Source organism: Ovis aries, chromosome 7 (genome assembly GCF_016772045.2).
Source record: "Ovis aries strain OAR_USU_Benz2616 breed Rambouillet chromosome 7, ARS-UI_Ramb_v3.0, whole genome shotgun sequence".
Classification (NCBI taxonomy): Eukaryota; Metazoa; Chordata; class Mammalia; order Artiodactyla; family Bovidae; genus Ovis; species Ovis aries.
Window position 1 is genome coordinate 49721880 of NC_056060.1, and position 18607 is coordinate 49740486.

General features: G+C 37.5%; 1 protein-coding gene across 1 annotated transcript in view; it reads left to right on the forward strand.

The window, feature by feature from the left end:
• The window catches only part of ADAM10 (ADAM metallopeptidase domain 10), a 136038-nt gene that overhangs the window by 43930 nt on the left and 73501 nt on the right, over positions 1–18607 (forward strand). The window contains exons 3-4 of the mRNA XM_004010565.6: positions 15128–15246; positions 17327–17485. Of these exons, the coding sequence (XP_004010614.1) occupies positions 15128–15246; positions 17327–17485 (278 nt within the window). The remainder of the gene's footprint in view (positions 1–15127; positions 15247–17326; positions 17486–18607) is intronic.

Here is an 18607-nt window from a genome sequence, read left to right on the forward strand (position 1 = left end):
TTTGAATGTGTGTTAGAGTAACTGAGAGGGAGTGTGCAAGTACACGCTGTTATTTAGTTATCCTAATAGAAGCTGCAAGATGAACGGCAGTCATTGCATAAGAAGAAAAGTGATACGGTGCTTTACAGATAGAATGCTGTTGGTGTTCACAGAAGAGAGAACTGACTGAGGCACTCAGAAAGAGCCTGGATCCAAGGAACCTCATTGTGTGTATAAGTGATTATCTTAGGTACTTTTAACAGAAATCTAGTTTATTATATACATGAACTGTATTTTCTACAATAGATGTGAATTGAGAAATTTTATTTTTTTGTCTCAATTATTATACTTGTATAGTCACAGTGTCTCAGAGCTTGTGCCTTAAACACGGTTATTGCCACTACTTTCTAACATACTTTAGTTAAAAATGTGATGATCTGATAGTTTTATTTCTCTTTTTCCTTGAAATATGCTTGTAAAAATGAGCTCGATAAGTATAGTTACAGATTTTCTACTAAGTCTCTTCTCCTACCCCACCATATGCAGAATGTTAGTTTGGGGTATAAGAGAGCTTCTTTGGAGTGTGGGTATGTGAGTATGTGTGCATATGTTTCAGTATTTAAGTTATTCTTTGTTCTGTTCATTTTCATGCCTAGGCACACAAACACACTTCTTTCATCCTGTCTTCCAAGTTTCTCAAAAAGAAAGGGCGTACCCATGGCTAATTCATGTCAATGTATGGCAGAAACCACTATAATATTGTAAAGTAATTAACCTCCAATTAAAACAAATTAATTAAAAAATAAAAAGAAACTTGTTCAATGTCAAAAAAAGAAAAAAAGGGTGTACCATACCCCAGGTTTACAAATATCACTGAAGAAATGTCAAGGTTCTTTAAGCCTAAAGGCCATTTTGGACAATTCTATGAAAAAGCATTTCCCTTTCTTCCCCCTTGCAGTTTTATTGAGATTTAATTGACATGGGGGCTTCTCTGGTGGCTAAGTGAGATTTTGCTTGCAGTGCAGGAGATGTGGGTTTGATCCCTAGGTCAGAAGATCCCCTGGAGGAGGGCATAGCAATCCACTCCAGGATTCTTGCCTGGAGAATCCCATGGACAGAGGAGGTTGGTGGGCTATGGTCCATAGGGTTGTGGAGTTGGATATGATTGAAGTGACTGAGCATACACACACACACTGTATAAATTTAAGGTATATAGCATAATAGTTTGACTAATGTACATCATGAAATTTCAGTTTTTCTTATGTGTGAGTGTGTGTGTGTGTGTGTGTGTATGTGTGTATTTTTTGTACTAGATAGAGAAAGGAGGATTGTGGTAATTTGGAGACTGATGGGTGTTCCCCTGTCACCTGACATGTGTTATCTAGTGATTTCTTTTGAGCCTTAGTTTGCTGATTAGTAAAACCTTTATGTTTAGATGAGATAATGTTTAAGGCCTCTTCTGCTTTAAAATTTTATAAAATATATTAGTAACACCCAAGTAACTGAATTAAAAAAAAAAAAAACAACAAAAAGTTTAAACACTATCTAGTCTGTAATAATTGCACTCATCTCACATGCTAGTAAAGTAATGCTCAAAGTTCTCCAAGCCAGGCTTCAGCAATATGTGAACCATGAACTTCCAGATGTTCAAGCTGGGTTTAGAAAGGGCAGAGGAACCAGAGATCAAATTGCCAACATCCACTGGATCATCAAAAAAGCAAGAGAGTTCCAGAAAAACATCTATTTCTGCTTTATTGACTACGCCAAAGCCTTTTTGTGGATCACAATAAACTGTGGAAAATTCTGAAAGAGATGGAATACCAGACCATCTGACCTGCCTCTTGAGAAACCTGTATGCAGGTCAGGAAGCAAGAGTTAGAACTGGACATGGAACAACAGACTGGTTCCAAACAGGAAAAGGAGTATGTCAAGGCTGAATATTCTCACCCTGCTTATTTAACTTCTATGCAGAGTACATCATGAGAAACGCTGGGCTGGAAGAAGCACAAGCTGGAATCAAGATTGCCGGGAGAAATATCAATCACCTCAGATATGCAGATGACACCACCCTTATGGCAGGAAGTGAAGAAGAACTAAGGAGCCTCTTGATGAAAGTGAAAGAGGAGAGTGAAAAAGTTGGCTTAAAGCTCAACATTCAGAAAACTAAGATCATGGCATCCGGTCCCATCACTTCATGGCATATGCATGGGGGAACCATGGAAACAGTGTCAGACTTTATTTTTTGGGGCTCCAAAATCACTGCAGATGGTGATTGCAGCCATGAAATTAAAAGAGGCTTACTCCTTGGAAGGAAAGTTATGACCAACCTAGACAGCATACTCAAAAGCAGAGACGTTACTTTGCCAACAAAGGTCCGTCTAGTCAAGGCTTTGGTTTTTACAGTAATCATGTATGGATGTGAGAGTTGGACTATAAAGAAAGCTGAACGCTGAAGAATTGATGCTTTTAAACTGTGGTGTTGGAAAAGACTCTTGAGAGTCCCTTGGCCTGTAAGGAGATCCAACCAGTCCATCCTAAAGGAGGTCAGTCCTGGGTGTTCATTGGAAGGAGTGATGTTGAAGCTGAAACTCCAATACTTTGGCCACCTGGTGTGAAACGTGGATTCATTTGAAAAGACCCTGATGTTGGGAAAGATTGAAGGCAGGAGGAGAATGGGATGACAGAGGATGAGATGGCTGGATGGCATCACCTACTCAATGGAGATGAGTCTGGTTAAACTCCGGGAGTTGGTGATGGACAGGGAGGCCTGGTATGCTTCGGTCCATGGGCTCGCAGAGAGCTGGACACGACTGAGCAACTGAACTGAACTGAGTCTGTTATAAGGTAATTTTTTGGCTCTTTAATTTTTTAGGTACATAATCAATAAATCAAAACTCGTTTCTATCTAAGATACGATTTGCATATAATATAGAAGATACTCTAAAACCAATAGTTTTTTCTGGTTTTTCCAATATAATTATTCCTGTAGCCTCAATTGCACGTTTCCAAGCTGCTAAAAATAAACGGTCTGATACTTCATTTGAACTTTTCTTTGCAGTTTGAGAGTTTGGTTCTCACAACCTCTGATATGTAAGGATGTCAACAATGTGGTCCAGTTAACTTGTAAAAGGCATAGATATTCTCCATGACTGGAGTTGGGTTAGTCAGGTAGCGTCTTAGACTTGATCTTTGACATATCATGAGTAGGGTAATACTAACCCAGGACCCTTTTAACTCTGTAGACAAACCAGCACACTTAAGAAGAGGAGAAGAATCTAGACAGTAAAAATGGATACCAGCTCATGAGAAACAGGATAAATTTGAATTATGTAAAAATGTTATTGCTATGGATATGGAAAAACAGAATTTTGAAAGGTTTTAAATTTAATCTATTAAAGTCTATTCCACTTAATCTCTTCCAATAAAATCTGAGCAAGTTAGAGCAAAAATTTTGCAGGGCAAATGGTATTTCTTTGGACCTACTTTATGTCAGGTACAGTGTCTTTTGGCATAGACTTCATTTTATACCACTCTGTCTCAGCAGTGGATTTTCAAAGATATCCTATTCTTTATGCTTATGCAGATAGTAAAAGCCTAACAAATATACTTTTTAAAAGCTCTGAAGGCTACACTGGCTACTTGAGTTAGTTACTAAAATAAGAATAGGAAGAGCTTAGTTGTGTCATGTAATTTTGTGTTGAAGAAGTTAAATTGAGAGCTGCTGATTGCTGTGAACTTAGCTTCTTAGATAAGATTTTAACATGAAGCATTTTTATTTTACATATTTTTAAGCACTAAGTAGCAGCCAGTCCATTCTAAAGGAGATCAATCCTGAGTATTCTTTGGAAGGAATGATGCTAAAGCTGAAACTCCAGTACTCTGGCCACCTCATGTGAAGAGTTGACCCATTGGAAAAGACCCTGATGCTGGGAGGGATTTGGGGGCAGGAGGAGAAGGGGACGACAGAGGATGAGAGGGCTGGATGGCATCACCAACTCGATGGACATGAGTTTGAGTGAACTCCGGGAGTTGGTGATGGACAGGGAGGCCTGGCATGCTGCAATTCATGGGGTCTCAAAGAGTCGGACACAACTGAGCGATTGAACTGAACTGAACTGAGGATATATGTAAAAGGGAGGATGGATTTTTTAAAAGACTTAAACTTAGCTTCCTCTCTTTTTGAAAAAGGAATGGAAATAAGAGTGTAAAAGTGTTTTTCTGACTATTTTGAATTCTTTGGAAAGTTGATCTAAAACAGACTTGTATCTGATAGCATATTGAATGTCAGAATTTCTGGAGTCGGTGACCTAGACACGTAAATGTCAGAAATTAGGTATATGCCTAGTAGGAAAGCCCATTCATTCTTCAGTTACAATCCTCAGTTGTAAGTTATATTTCACACTAAAATGTTGGATTTGCAGTATGGTCTTTTTGTGAAATAAGCTCCCCAACTCAGACTAAATTCAGATTCATAATCAGCTTTGTTTTTTTCTGTTCTTTAAGTGACTAAGCCCCCTCTAAGTTGTTGTGTTGTCTCTTAAAAGTATAGTAAGGATTTTGTTTGACTGTTTATCCTTTCACTATACCTGAAAATCCTTTATATTAAGATAACTGTGCTGAATGGATATGTTTAGTTTATTGGTAATAATATGCCTGCTTGGTTGTTTTATTAAGCATCAGTGAAATCTTATAAGTAATATAATATTTTAAAACATTAAAGCATTAAATAGGCTTAAAAAATCTTTGATAATCACATATACACTTCCTATTTGAAGTAGCTTCTGGATACCAAGACTCCTCACTTGGTTGTATTCTAACCTCTTCAACCTTTTTTCTGGTTTTTTAGATGGACATGTATTTCTGATACTTGTTCCTAGGGATAAACTTGAATTGTTGTGTGCATCTCTGAAATTTTCTTAAGTCCTAGTCACTTTGCACTAGTTGGGTTCTGAGATAGTCTGTACTGGGAGAATAATGCTGAAACAACAAATCAAATATAAACACAAAGTCTAGCATATCAGGAATCTTAAATAGTAGACAAATAATTGTGTTATGTAGTAGTAGTACTTGTCTTTTTCTTTTTTTAAACCCTAAATCACAAATTCTGTTAAATGGAATTTTGAATCTTGGATTGAATGAACAAATGTATTGTATATTTCCTTTATTTTTATTTAAGCTACAAGAGATGTTTCTCTAGTTTTAATATGCCATAATTTACCAAGTCCACTGTATGTTTTATGTCAGTCCTTTCATTGTTTTATATATTTATTAAGCATCCAATGTATTTCAGGTACTTCTGTTTACTTTTAGTTTTGGTTGTGCCGCATGGCTTGCAGGAACTTAGTTCCCCAACCAGAGGTTGAACCTGAGCCCCTGGCAGTGGAATTGTGCAGTTCTCACCACTAGATTGCCAGGGAATTCCCTTTCAGGCACTTTTAGTAGCTGCTAGGAATAGAGAAGGCGATGGCACCCCACTCCAGTACTCTTGCCTGGAAAATCCCATGGACAGAGGAGCCTGGTAGGCTGCGGTCCATGGGGTTGCGAAGAGTCGGACACGACTGAGTGACTTCCCTTTCGCTTTTCACTTTCATGCATTGGAGAAGGAAATGGCAACCCACTCCAGTGTTCTTGCCTGGAGAATCCCAGGGATGGGGGAGCCTGATGGGCTGCTGTTTATGGGGTCACACAGAGTCAGAAACGACTGAAGTGACTTAGCAGTAGCAGTAGCAGGAATAGAGAAGCTGAAGAAGAGAAGTTCTTACTGTTCAGGAGTTTATGGACTCATGAGAAATAGAGGTATTATATTAGTAATTACATCTGTGATAAATGTTAAGAATGTTTTAAAAGATTGCTGTGGGAGCATAGGGGAATACCATCTTGTCTGAAGGCAGGGAAGGCCACTGGTCTTAGGAAATGACTTTAAATGGATCCTGGAAGGATGACCAAAGAAGGGGGTGATTAGACAGAGGAAATAGCATGTGTGAAGATACTGAGGTGAAGAAATTTCAGTATGTCTGCTTCCTAAGATGTGAGGGAGAATGGTTTCTAATTAGGCTGACATAAGCAGGAGCCACATCTTTGAGAGTATATGTAACTCATGGTGTTAGTTTTTTTACTTAGCTATGGAATATTTTTAATGGTTAGTAACTTTATGAGGTAAAAAAGTCTGGTCTGGCTGCAGATGAAGAATAGTTTGGAAAGGAGTAACATTAAAGGCATTAAGACATCCTCATGAGAAGTGGTCATGTATGGATGTGAGAGTTGGACTGTGAAGAAGGCTGAGCACCGAAGAATTGATGCTTTTGAACTGTGGTGTTGGAGAAGACTCTTGAGAGTCCCTTGGACTGCAAGGAGATCCAGCCAGTCCATTCTGAAGGAGATCAACCCGGGGATTTCTTTGGAAGGAATGATGCTAAAGCTGAAGCTCCAGTACTCTGGCCACCTCATGCGAAGAGTTGACTCATTGGAAAAGACTCTGATGCTGGGAGGGATTGGGAGCAGGAGGAGAAGGGGACGACAGAGGATGAGATGGCTGGATGGCATCACGGACTCAATGGACGTGAATCTGAGTGAACTCCGGGAGTTGGTGATGGACAGGGAGGCCTGGCATGCTGCAATTCATGGGGTCGCAAAGAGTCAGACACAACTGAGCGACTGAAGTGAAGTGAACTGAACTGAACATGAGAAGTGGTATCCTGGATTAGGATGGTACTAGAGATGATGGGGTCACACAGAATTGGACACGACTGAAGCGACTTAGCAGCAGCAGCAGCAGAGATGACGAAGGAGAGTGGATAAATGTGAGAGAGATTTTGAAGGTAGAATTTATTGGGCATGATTGATATATAGTGAGGTCCTAAGAGGAGTCGAGGATGACTTTTTCTAGTTTGAGCAGCTGAGTGACTGCTGGAGCCATTTACTGAGATAGGCTACTGGAACAGCTATAAGTTTTGAGGGGAAGTCAGAAGTTTAGTTTTGAACATGTTATGTAACATTTATGAAGAGGGCCCTGTTGCTGAAGTGCTGCTGAATGCCAGTATTTTAAGTTGTAAGTGGAGGAGGGGGTGTGAAAACTGAAGAGTGCCTAGAGAAGTAGGAAACCTGAGTGCGTGATACCTAGAAGCCAGGGGGAAAAGCGTTTAGAGGAAGGGAGTGGCTAATTGCTGCTTTCTGCTTTCATCTTGAGAAACATTACCAGTATTCCTAGTCCACGTTAGTAATCCTTCTTTGAATTTCTCTAGTTTTGTTTGGTCTCACTGATCTAGTTATTCAAAGTAATTCAAATATGGGGACTTCATAGTCAGGTATAATGGTAAAGAAGTAACATTTTTTTGTTTGAATTTCTAATGATTCATGATAATAACCAGTGTATCTTTGGGCATTTTGGTTAAAAGAGCATATTGGGCCAGTATCTTTGAAAAACCATCTCTACTAATTCTGTGGTGATTGAATGCAAGGACCTGGTTATTTTTTGAGTATAGCTTTGCTAGTTTTTCCCCGTATGTAAAAAATACAAACACATTTTAATTGTCCATAATAAAATTGTTCTGACATGACTCTTCCAACTTTTTAATGTTTTGCTTGCAGCAGTAGCTTGCTCATACCTGTAAACTCAGTGAGCCTTTCACATTTTTTATCTTAGAGACTTCAGAGGTTGCTCTGTCCAACTTGGATGACATTTTGGAGACATGGTCAGTCATTCAGCTTCACGTGTATATATTTTAAGTCCCCAAATAGGAGATTTTACTCATACTCTCTGTGAATGTTTAAAAATCTGCTTTATTAAAACCTTTGCTACAAACGTTCATCTAGTGAAAGCTATGATTTTTCCAGTGGTCATGTATGGATGTGAAAGTTGGACTATAAAAAATGCTGAGCATCAAAGAATTGACGCTTTTGAACTGTGGTGCTGGAGAAGACTCTCGAGAGTCCTTGGACTGCAAGGAGATCCAACCAGTCCATCCTAAAGGAGATCAGTCCTTAGTGTTCATTGGAAGGATTGATGTTGAAGCTGAAGCTCCAATACTTTGGCCATCGGATGAGAAGGACTAACTCCTTGGAAAAGACCCTGATGCTGGGAAAGATTGAAGGTGGGAAGAGAAAGAGATGTCAGAGGATGAGATGGTTGGATGGCATCACTGACTTGATGGACATGAGTTTGAGCAAGCTCTGGGAGTTGGTGATGGACAGGGAGGCCTGATGTGCTGCAGTCCATGGGGTCTTAAAGAGTCGGACTGGAGCATGAGTGGCTGAACTTAGAACTTACTTTCTCTCTTAGGCTTTTACTTATTTCTTGTTTTAACAAACTCCATGATGATAAGGTGATGGTGTTGTCTTTTTAAGTTCTTGTTACTGCATCATCAACCAGTTATTCACAGTTTATCAGTAGTAAATCTCGAGTAGTTCTCATCATTGTGTTCCTTTTCTTTTAGAGGTTGATACTATCAGCAATGCAAAATCAAAAAGCTGTTAAACAGTTGCCTATAGCAGAATGGCAGTAGCTCTTTTTCATCAGAAACGTTATCTTAAGTTGGAGGGAGGCTGAGGATAAGAATTCGGTGTAGAACCCACTTACCCAAATAAAAGGAGACCTGAACTGCTTGCGTGGTTGCAGTTGAATGAGAAGAGCCCGGGAGTGGGGCTTGGAGGAGGGGTTTGAATCTTCAGGCCGCCCTGGATGTGGAAAGGTAACGAAGGCAGAAAAATGTGTATGGGAGTAGAATCCTTGAGGAGCATGGGGGCGGAGATGGCAAGTTTTATCTTTTAAGAGGAGAGATTTGAAAGAATGAGAATGTGCAGCAGGACGACAAGTCCCCTTCCTTCCTCTCACTTCCCACAACGGGCACAGGGAATATTCTAGTTTGAAGAAATATATTCGTGGAAATGTTTTAGACAGTGTTTGTCACATAAAGAATAACTTGCTGGCTGCCCAGTCTTCATTAATTGAACACAGGTTTTGATCTCTTCTGTGTGCTATGTTCTGTTTTCTTACCACATCTCCTCCCCTCCCCCCTATATACCGCTTCAGCCCAAGTGATTTTTCTCTAACACGCAGTGTGTAGTTCTTCTGCTCACAGCTCCTTCCCACCTCCGCTCCATAGCCACATGGCTCTTGAGCCTCCATTTCATTCAAATCTCTGCTCAAATGTCATCCATTCAGAGAAATCTTGCCGACCACCCTTTGTGAAGTAGCGCTTTCTTTCCTCCTTCCATTCTGTCCTTTTATCCTGCTTTGTTTTTCATCATAGCTCTACTTACCACTACAAACTTCAGTTTTAGTTTCACTTTTATCTTCCTTGGTAATTCTTAAGGAATCTTACGTGTTTATTGTTGCTTATTTTGGGCAATCTGTCTACCTCTGGACCATTGGGAAAGCCTGGAACTGTGTTTTTCAAACTACAGAGCCCTAGAATTTCTGTGGAGGATGCCTCACATATGGCCCAATGGCGTACACATGGGCTATCTGTTCTTTCCCTTTCTATCAACCTCTTATGTTTTATCCTTTTTCAGGGGGGTGGGGGGTGGTGGCTTTAAGAGAGTTTGAAAAAGGACTTTTCTGTTTCAAAAAGTGTACTATTTGACTCACAATAATATTTGCTATTAATACTGGCAACAGGTCTTACAAAAATAATTTGGATGCAGACTCTGCCAAGCATCTTTATGAAGAAGAAGGTGAATGTTACAGGGATAGAATACCTAGAAACATCTATTTTCTAAGGAAGGCGTGTTAAGTCTTGTTTTATTTCTAGGAGTCATTCTCCAGGCCTGTGACAAACCTGTCCCGTTTAGACACAGTAGACCTCTCTGGGACTGCCAGATCACTCTAACATACTTGGAAGCAAAGCTTTTGCTCTCAGATTTCTTTCCCAGTTAACAAGGTACTTCATTAGCTGAGGCTTTTTTGTCCTATTAGTTTGGTACAAAAGTAATTGCGGTTTTGGACCATGAATTTTAAATCATTATAACTAGGCTCAAACACATTTTTATTAATCAAAATAGGAGCCATTACAATGAACACAGTTTTGCAAACAAGAAGTAAGTTTGTTTATTCCTGTAGCGTAAAAATCCACATCTCGGGATTTGACAATCTCTTGGAAAGCATTTTCTGCTTTCTGCTGGTTGTGGAAGCGTTTCCCCTGGAAAAGTTGTCAAGATGCTTGAAGAAGTGGTAGTGGATTGGTGAGAGATCAGGTGAATATGGTGGATGAGGCAAAACTTTGTAGCCCAGTTTGTTCAGCTTTTGAAATGTTGGTTGTGCGACGTGTTGGTTGGGCATTGTCGTGGAGAAGAATTGGGCCCTTTCTGTTGACCAATGCTGGCTGCAGGTGTTGCAGCTTTTGGTGCATCTCATCGATTTGCTGAGCATATTTCTCAGATGCAGTGGTTTCATCAGGATTCAGAAAGCTGTAGTGGATCAGACTGGCAGCAGACCACCAGAGACCGTGACCTCTTTTTGGTGCAAGTTTAGCTTTGAGAAGTGCTTTGGAGCTTTTGCTTGGTCCACCTACTGAGCTGGTCATCACTGGTGGTTGTAAACGATCCACTTTTCATTGCACATCACAGTCTAATCAAGAAATGGTTTGTCGTTGTGTAGAATAAAAGAAGACAACACTTCAAAACTTTTGAGTTGCAGTCAGCTCATGTTGGAGAAGGAAATGGCAACCCACTCCAGTATTCTTGCCTGGAAAATCTCACGGACGGAGGAGCCTGGTAGGCTACAGTTCGTGGGGTCGCAGCGAGTCGGACACGACTGAGCGTCTTCACTTCACTCGTGAGGCACCCAGTAACCTAGCCTTTTCACCTTTCCAATTTGCTTCAAATGCCAAATGACCATAGGATGGTTGAGGTTGAGTTCTTCGGCAATTTCTCATGTAGTTGTAAGAGGATCACCGTCAGTGATGGCTCTCAGTTGGTGCTCGGCAATTTCTGAGGGCTGGCCACTATGAGCTTCATCTTTGAGGCTCTAGTCTTCTTTGCAAAACTTCTTGAATCATCACTGCACTGTATGTTCACTAGCAGTTCCTGGGCCAAACTCTTGTTGATGTTGCGTGAGTTGTCTCTGCTGTTTTACGACCCATTTTGTACTGGATTTAAAAAATTGCTTGAATTTGCTTTTTGTCTAACGTCATTTCTGTAATCTAAAGTAAACATAAACAGCAAACAGTGAGTCATTAGCAGAGAAACATGAAGTGAGAAATGCCATTAAAATGATGTATAACATAACCATATTTATTTAAGAATGTATTCCAATATCAAATGGCAAAATTTCACAATAATGCAAAATCACAATTTTGCACCAGCTCTCATAGTATGACCAGTTTGAGGGATGCATCTTAAACTATTGCTGGTTTCTTCTGAGAGTCAGAGCCATTTGCTATCTATAACCTATAGTCATGTGAGGGAAAAGACAACTTCTTTTTACTCTATAATCTTAACTGTTCTATAGAATGGTACCTCATTAGTATAGAAGGTATATGGTCTAGAAACTTATAGAATCATATACTAAAGTAATTTATTTTGTTGTCCATACTGGAGGTGGTTCTCATACCTCTAGTACTTACTGCTTAGATGCAGAGTGCTTTTTTAAAGCCTCAGAGGGGAAAACCAGCTTTTATTACCACATGGTACAACTGCATTTTCAAAGCATGAAATTTTCAAAGCCAGAGATTTGGAAAATCCGTTTCATGTATTTTTTCAAATGACTATCATTTGTTAGCTGATTTTGCCTGCCTATAATTTCACTCTATTATTTATAACTTTACTATATGGCACTGTAGAAAGAATGATAATAGAACTCCTGTAATCAGGATGATTACAAAATACTGTTTATACAAATAGTTATTGATACTATTGATATCAAATACTATTGATATAAAATACTACTGATCCATACAATACACACATTGGTTAAATCTAAGAGTAGGAAAACATCCCCAGTACAAATAATGTTCCTTATACAGAGCATCTTCCACCTCAAAGGAAATCTAAAATTTATCTTTGGTGGCAGTGCACTATATTATAATAACAAAAAAAGAAGTAAACTTACTGAAAGAAGCATAGTAAAAGGGGACAGAGTTTAGCCTTAGTCTTAAGAGTGTCTCAGGCATTAATAATCAAAGGGTACTTTGTATGGTGGTGTAAAGTAAAATTTTCAGTAAAATTCAAATAAAGTTATATCTTACTTGGATTTGTTCAGATTTTAAAAGGTAACTTGTTGGTGAAGACTGGTAATATTACATACATTAAGACCACTACAGCACTCAGCAAATATTTAACTTGACTGCTTCTATCACATGCTTGAGAGGCATTAGTGATACGGTCAAAAGGAAGATGCAGCAACCAGATACTAGAGCTCTAGTCCTAATTCTGGTCTTGTGACCTGAGTCACAGAGGGGATGACTGTGTGAACACAGTGAACCACTGTGTTCACTGTATGGTTCCATAGTATTTTGTATCAATACTATTTGATATCAATACTATTTGATATCAATAGTATAAAAAAAAATCATCATGCTGCCCTTGCAAGGTTACTGTGAGGATGAGGTGCAGTAATATGTGTGAAAGTGCTCTGAAACTATTTTTTTTTTTGTTGTTTAATCACGAAGTTGTATCTGATTCTTTGTGACCCCATGGACTGTAGTTCTTCTGTGTATTCTTGCCACCTCGTCTTAATATCTTCTGCTTCTGTTAGGCCCATACTGTCTCTGTCCTTTATTGTATAGTTTTATCATTTCAAGCATATAGTTTAAGTTTTGATTAATGTATGTACTTGTGAACCACTGTTCAAACCAAGGTATGGAACATTTCCATCAGAGCAAAAAAGTTCCTTCATTCCCATTTGCTCTTAGTCTCTCTCCATCCCAGGTAATCACTGATCTGCTTTCTGACACAACAGATAGATTTTCCCTGTTAAGTTACATGTATATGGAATTATACTATGTGCAGTCTTTTACCTATTTTTAGGAATTTAATCATTTTATTAAATATATAATGCTGATATGCAGATGACACAACCTTGTATATCTCAGATATGCAGATGACACTACCCTAATGGCAGAAAGTAAATAAGAATTAAAGAGCCTCTTGATGAAAGTGAAAGAGGAGAGTGAAAAAGTTGGCTTAAAGCTCAACATTCAAAAAATGAAGATCATGGCATCCAGTCCCATCACTTCATGGCAAATAGATGGGGAAACAATGAAAGCGGTGACAGACTTTATTTTCTTGGGCTCCAAAATCACTGCAGATGGTGACTGCAGCCATGAAATTAAAAGATGCTTCCTCCTTGGAAGAAAATCTATGACCAACCTAGACAGCATATTAAAAAGCAGAGACATTGTGACAAAGGTTAGTCTAGTCAAAGCTATGTTTTTTCCAACAGTCATGTTTGGATGTGAGAGTTTGGACCATAAAGAAAGCTGAGTGCTGAAGAATTGATGCTTTTGAAATGTGTTGTTGGAGAAGACTCTTGAGAGTCCCTTGGACTGCAAGGAGATCCAACCAGTTCTTTGTAAAGGGAATCAGTCCTGAATATTCATTGGAAGGACTGATGCTGAAGCTGAAACTCCAATACTTTGGTCACCTTATGGGAAGAACTGACTCAGTGGAAAATACCCTAATGCTGGGAAAGATTGAAGGCAGGAGGAGAAGGGAATGGCAGAGGATGAGATGGTTGGATGGCATCACCGACTTGATGGACATGGGTCTGGGGAAGCTCCAGGAGTTGATGATGGACAGGGAAGCCTGGTGTGCTGCAGTCCATGGGGTTGCAGAGTCAGACAGGACTGAACAACTGAACTGAACTGACTCATTTTATTGTTGAATAGTTTGCTACTATATGAATAAGCCACAACCTTTTCTCTCTCTACTTGCTGATTGACATTAAGGTTATTTCCAGGTTTTGGCTATTTTGAATAAAACTGCTTTGGACATTTGTGTCCAGTTGTTTGTGCAGACATATATTTTATATTTTCATTTCTCTTGGTGTAGAATTGTGTATCATAGGGTTTTTGCATGTTTAACTTTATAAATAACAGCCAATTTTCCAAATTGTTCCATTTTTTACCTTCACCAGCAGTGTGTCACAGTTCAAATTATTTCTTATCCTACTAACATTTGGAGGTTGGCTAATAAAAACTTGGGTTCATATTCATTAAGTAGAAATTATGTTATAAGCAGACTTATGGCAGTTATGAAAATTGATTAGTTAGTTGATTATGAAAGTTGTGGCAGGTGATTTAGTTCTAAAAGTTTACTAGTGATAGCTAATTTGTTATCCTTGACATCTCCTTTGTGCCAAGTACTGTGTTAATGAGTTTATTTTTTCATATATTATAATCCCTAATCCTTAGAATGGTTCCAGAAAACAGAATGTGTTATCTTTATTTAGTGGTTAGGAATACTACTAGTAAATTTAGGCTTAAGATTTTGATTCTGAGTCTGATTCTAAAACCTGAGATTTCTTTACTTAATTTTATTTTAGTATTTTGGTCTTTTCTTTTATAGAGGACAGTTAGAATGAGTATTTCAGCTATCATGGTTCTTTGTGTTGGAGTCTCCAAACTGAACTGAGAAAGATCTAAAAAGAACTAGAAGTTGCCCCAGGGAAAAATAAAGGATTTGAAACGTTTTCTCTGTGTGTATGTATGTGTGTGTCTCTTTCTGTATGTGTCTGTAGGAAAGAGCATGCGTACTTACTTTTCTGAGAGATGTTAAGTATCTAATTAGATGACACTTTCGTGTGTATTATCTGAATTGTGCATAAGAGGAGAAAATGGCAAAGCTATGGAATTACTAGAGAGGAAAGACAGGTAGTGGTGAGTAACAGTAATTGAGTCAAGAAGCTTGTTTTTATCTTCAAGCACCTTAGTTGCCCTCAGAATGATCTTGTTTCACCATGTAGGAATCAGCCTATACGCATTTATTTTTTAATATATTCCTAGATAATTACTGATGATTTGTATGTGAGTTTTACCAGTGGTAGGTTGAATTTTAGATCAGAATTTTAGTGAGAAAATTGGTCAGTTATTTCCCAAATAGACAAGTTTTGTGAAACAGTCCACGTTTTTCAGATTTCCTTTATTTAAAAAAATAATTGTTTAAGTTTGGATCCTTTTAATTTCATTTTTTTCCTTTTCCACCCTGTTTGCAGACATTTCAACCTTCGAATGAAGAGGGATACTTCCCTTTTCAGTGAGGAATTTAGGGTGGAAACATCAAATGCAGTACTTGATTATGATACTTCTCATATTTACACTGGACATATTTATGGTAAGTTGAACCTTGAAAGAACTCTGATTTTTTCTACACAAGGAAATTTGTGTTGTTTGAAGTGTAGGCAGATATTTCAGAAAGATGGTATAAATCCTGGGCAGATTTGAGTGTATCATGAAGAACAGTGGTCTTTGAAGGATGAAGTAATTCTTGGATCAATTGTTACATATATGTTTAATATTGAATTATGTAGTGTCTGGCTTTTAAAAGGTATGAAGTTTTGTTTCTCTCATTACCTCCAAATTGCTACATTTTTAAAAGATTTTAATGATTTATATAATTTTTCTAATTTTCCAAGCAAGAAATTAACAGTAACTTAACTGTGTTTTATAAGAGAAGTCTACAATGAAATTGTACAATGACCTTAACAGCCAAAAATAATGTGCAGAGTCTTTCATAGGAAAGTCCTCTGAAGGCCTTCTGTCCTCAGAATCTATTTGCTTTTTGTTCACAATTCTAACAACTTTCTCTTGCTATACCAGATTTTAAAAGATATTAGGGAGTTGAGGGCACAGTTACTAGTTCAGTGGAAAACTACATTTATCAGCTTAGTAATGAAGGAAGAACAGAACAATTTATGGAAGTTGTAAAAAAGCTAAAAAATCAAAGTCTTCTGGGGGTATTATGGACAAAATATCATGGAATTATAACTCTGTACATTAGTAAATACTCAAGATGATCCTCATTTATTAAGAGTTATTAAAGTTAACTGAAAGTTAAATTTCATTTTTCCGTAGTAGAGAGATTTCCCCTCAAATCTTAACTTGAAAAATTAAACACTTTGAGAAAGATTCCTTTTTTTTTTTAATGAGGGTAAATGAGATTTTTTTGTACTTAAAATTTCTCATTTGTAGATTGAGCACAGTTAATAAATTTAAAGGTTTTTTTACTGTTATAATTGTGTAATAGAAAAGTAAAGTATTTCTCCATTGATCAAGATTTCTAATGTTACAGTTTTTTTTAGATTTTCTTGATAGTTTATCTTGCTGGGTAAGTAACTTAGTAGTCCCCCCCCCTTTATTTTGCTAGGTGATAGTCAAGAAGCATATGACAAAATTATAGATAAACATCATATCATTTAAAATGCAAATGTCTTGGACTCAGCTCCAGTCTGTGATTAAAGTCAACTAATTAGTGCTAATCTACAACTTAGAAATTAGGGGGAAAAACCCCTGATGTTGAGATTTTTTTTTTTTAGTTGTGTTTGTGTATATTCATAATAACTTTTAATTGTGAGTATCTGAGAAAGTTATAATACATTATGGTGAATAAAAGAGAAAGCCATACAAAGTCAGAAAATAAAAGCTAGACCTCAGCTTTGTTTTAGTGAGGAAATTTTAAATGGTAAATTAAACTTTATAGATCCCTCCTACTTCCCACCTCTATCATTTGATGTTTTGTGACTGTATTAAAAACCAAAACTTCTTTCTTTTTTATTATTTTCTTTCCCTAAAGAAGTATCATGGATGAGACACTATCACAAACTTAGAGTATCTAAAAAAGAATTAGTGGTATACTTCTAAAGTATTTAACACTCTTCTATTTTGAAAATGTATTTCTAAAACCCAGATATGCTAAGGAAGCCAAGACGCTCATGCAGAATATATTAGGTGGGAAAGAACTTTTTTTTTTTTATGACAATTAGAGCAGAAATTCGAAATATACTTTAATGTCTTTATTTTAAAAGTATGTATTTTATACTTGTATTTTAACAAAGAGCTGTTAAATGTATGTATTTTAACAAAGAGCTGCTTGTCTCTTTCAAAGTTTACTTAGCAGTCATTTATTCAATGACTATTGCATACATGCCAGGCTCTGAGCTAGGTGCTGGGAATTTGATTGTCGGCAAGACAGATGTTCCATATTTCATTGTTTATACATATATATATATATAATATATATTTACTAGGTTCTAGTTGTTCACATTTAGTTGATATATTTCATGTGAGAATTAATTTCTCTGGTAAATTTGTATTTAGGTTTTTTTCAATACATAAGAATGGCTTTTTAAAGGAGAATAAATTTAACATTCATGTGCAATTTGAATTTGTTAAGAGTTTGTTGCTTTCATTAATAGGTGAAGAAGGAAGTTTTAGCCATGGGTCTGTTATTGATGGAAGATTTGAAGGATTCATTCAGACTCATGGTGGCACATTTTATGTTGAACCAGCAGAGAGATATATTAAAGACCGAACTCTGCCATTTCACTCTGTCATTTATCATGAAGATGATATTAGTAAGTACTTAATTTTGCAAAAGCATGTAAATAGTTGAAACTATGTGGAGACAAATGAAATCTGAGCTGTTTTCTTTCCTAAGCTATTAATCAGGCTAGAAAGTAGGTTCACAACCAAAATCTCAGTTAAATGATAGATTTATATAGTGAGACAATATCGTTGTCAGTCTGTGCCTGTACTTCGTTGACATGATACAACCAACTTTATTTGAACTATGAGTCAGCCGACTCTGACTGAACTGGAAATTCTATATTCTGATGTTACCTAGTCATTTAATGCTGTAACACCCGTATGCATGTGCGTGTGTATGGCCTACCGAAGCACCATCTTCTTATGTAAATTTCAGTATGGATATTTGCATAACATTTAAAGAATATTTTAGGTGTTTTTGTAATTTCTAAGCCTTTTGAATATTATTGGGATCTTGAAATGAAAACTTGACTTCCACTGGGTAAGACTTCAAATATATTGTTTCTAGATTTGATTCTTGACCATAGTCTTTATATGCTAAAGCTGAAACTCCAGTACTCTGGCCACCTCATGCGAAGAGTTGACTCATTGGAAAAGACTTTGATGCTGGGAGGGATTGGGGGCAGGAGGAGAAGGGGACGACAGAGGATGAGATGGCTGGATGGCATCGCTGATTTGATGGACGTGAGTCTGAGTGAACTCCGGGAGTTGGTGATGGACAGGGAGGCCTGGCGTGCTGCGATTCATGGGGTCGCAAAGAGTTGGACACGACTGAGCAACTGAACTGAACTGATAGTCTTTATATGATAGTAATTTGTTGGGAGAGTTCTTTTTCTGTGTCTTAAGAGAGTACAAAATGTATTCAGACTTGACTTTTTCATTCTAACATTGTCTGTATATCCATAATCATTAAATCATAAGAATGCTGAAATGAAATGACCCAGAAATACATTCCTCTAATTCACATGCCTCTGGAATACTCATATTTTATTTTTGACTGTAATAAGACTAGTCTCTCAGTTTTTGCCTATTTTCCTTATTTGGCAGGTTCCAAGCTTCATTTTCCTTTATGCATATAGAAATTTGTTGTCAGTAATTTTGTTCTCACCTCTGGTGATGTACGGGAAAGTCTTTTAATCATGTTGACTTTT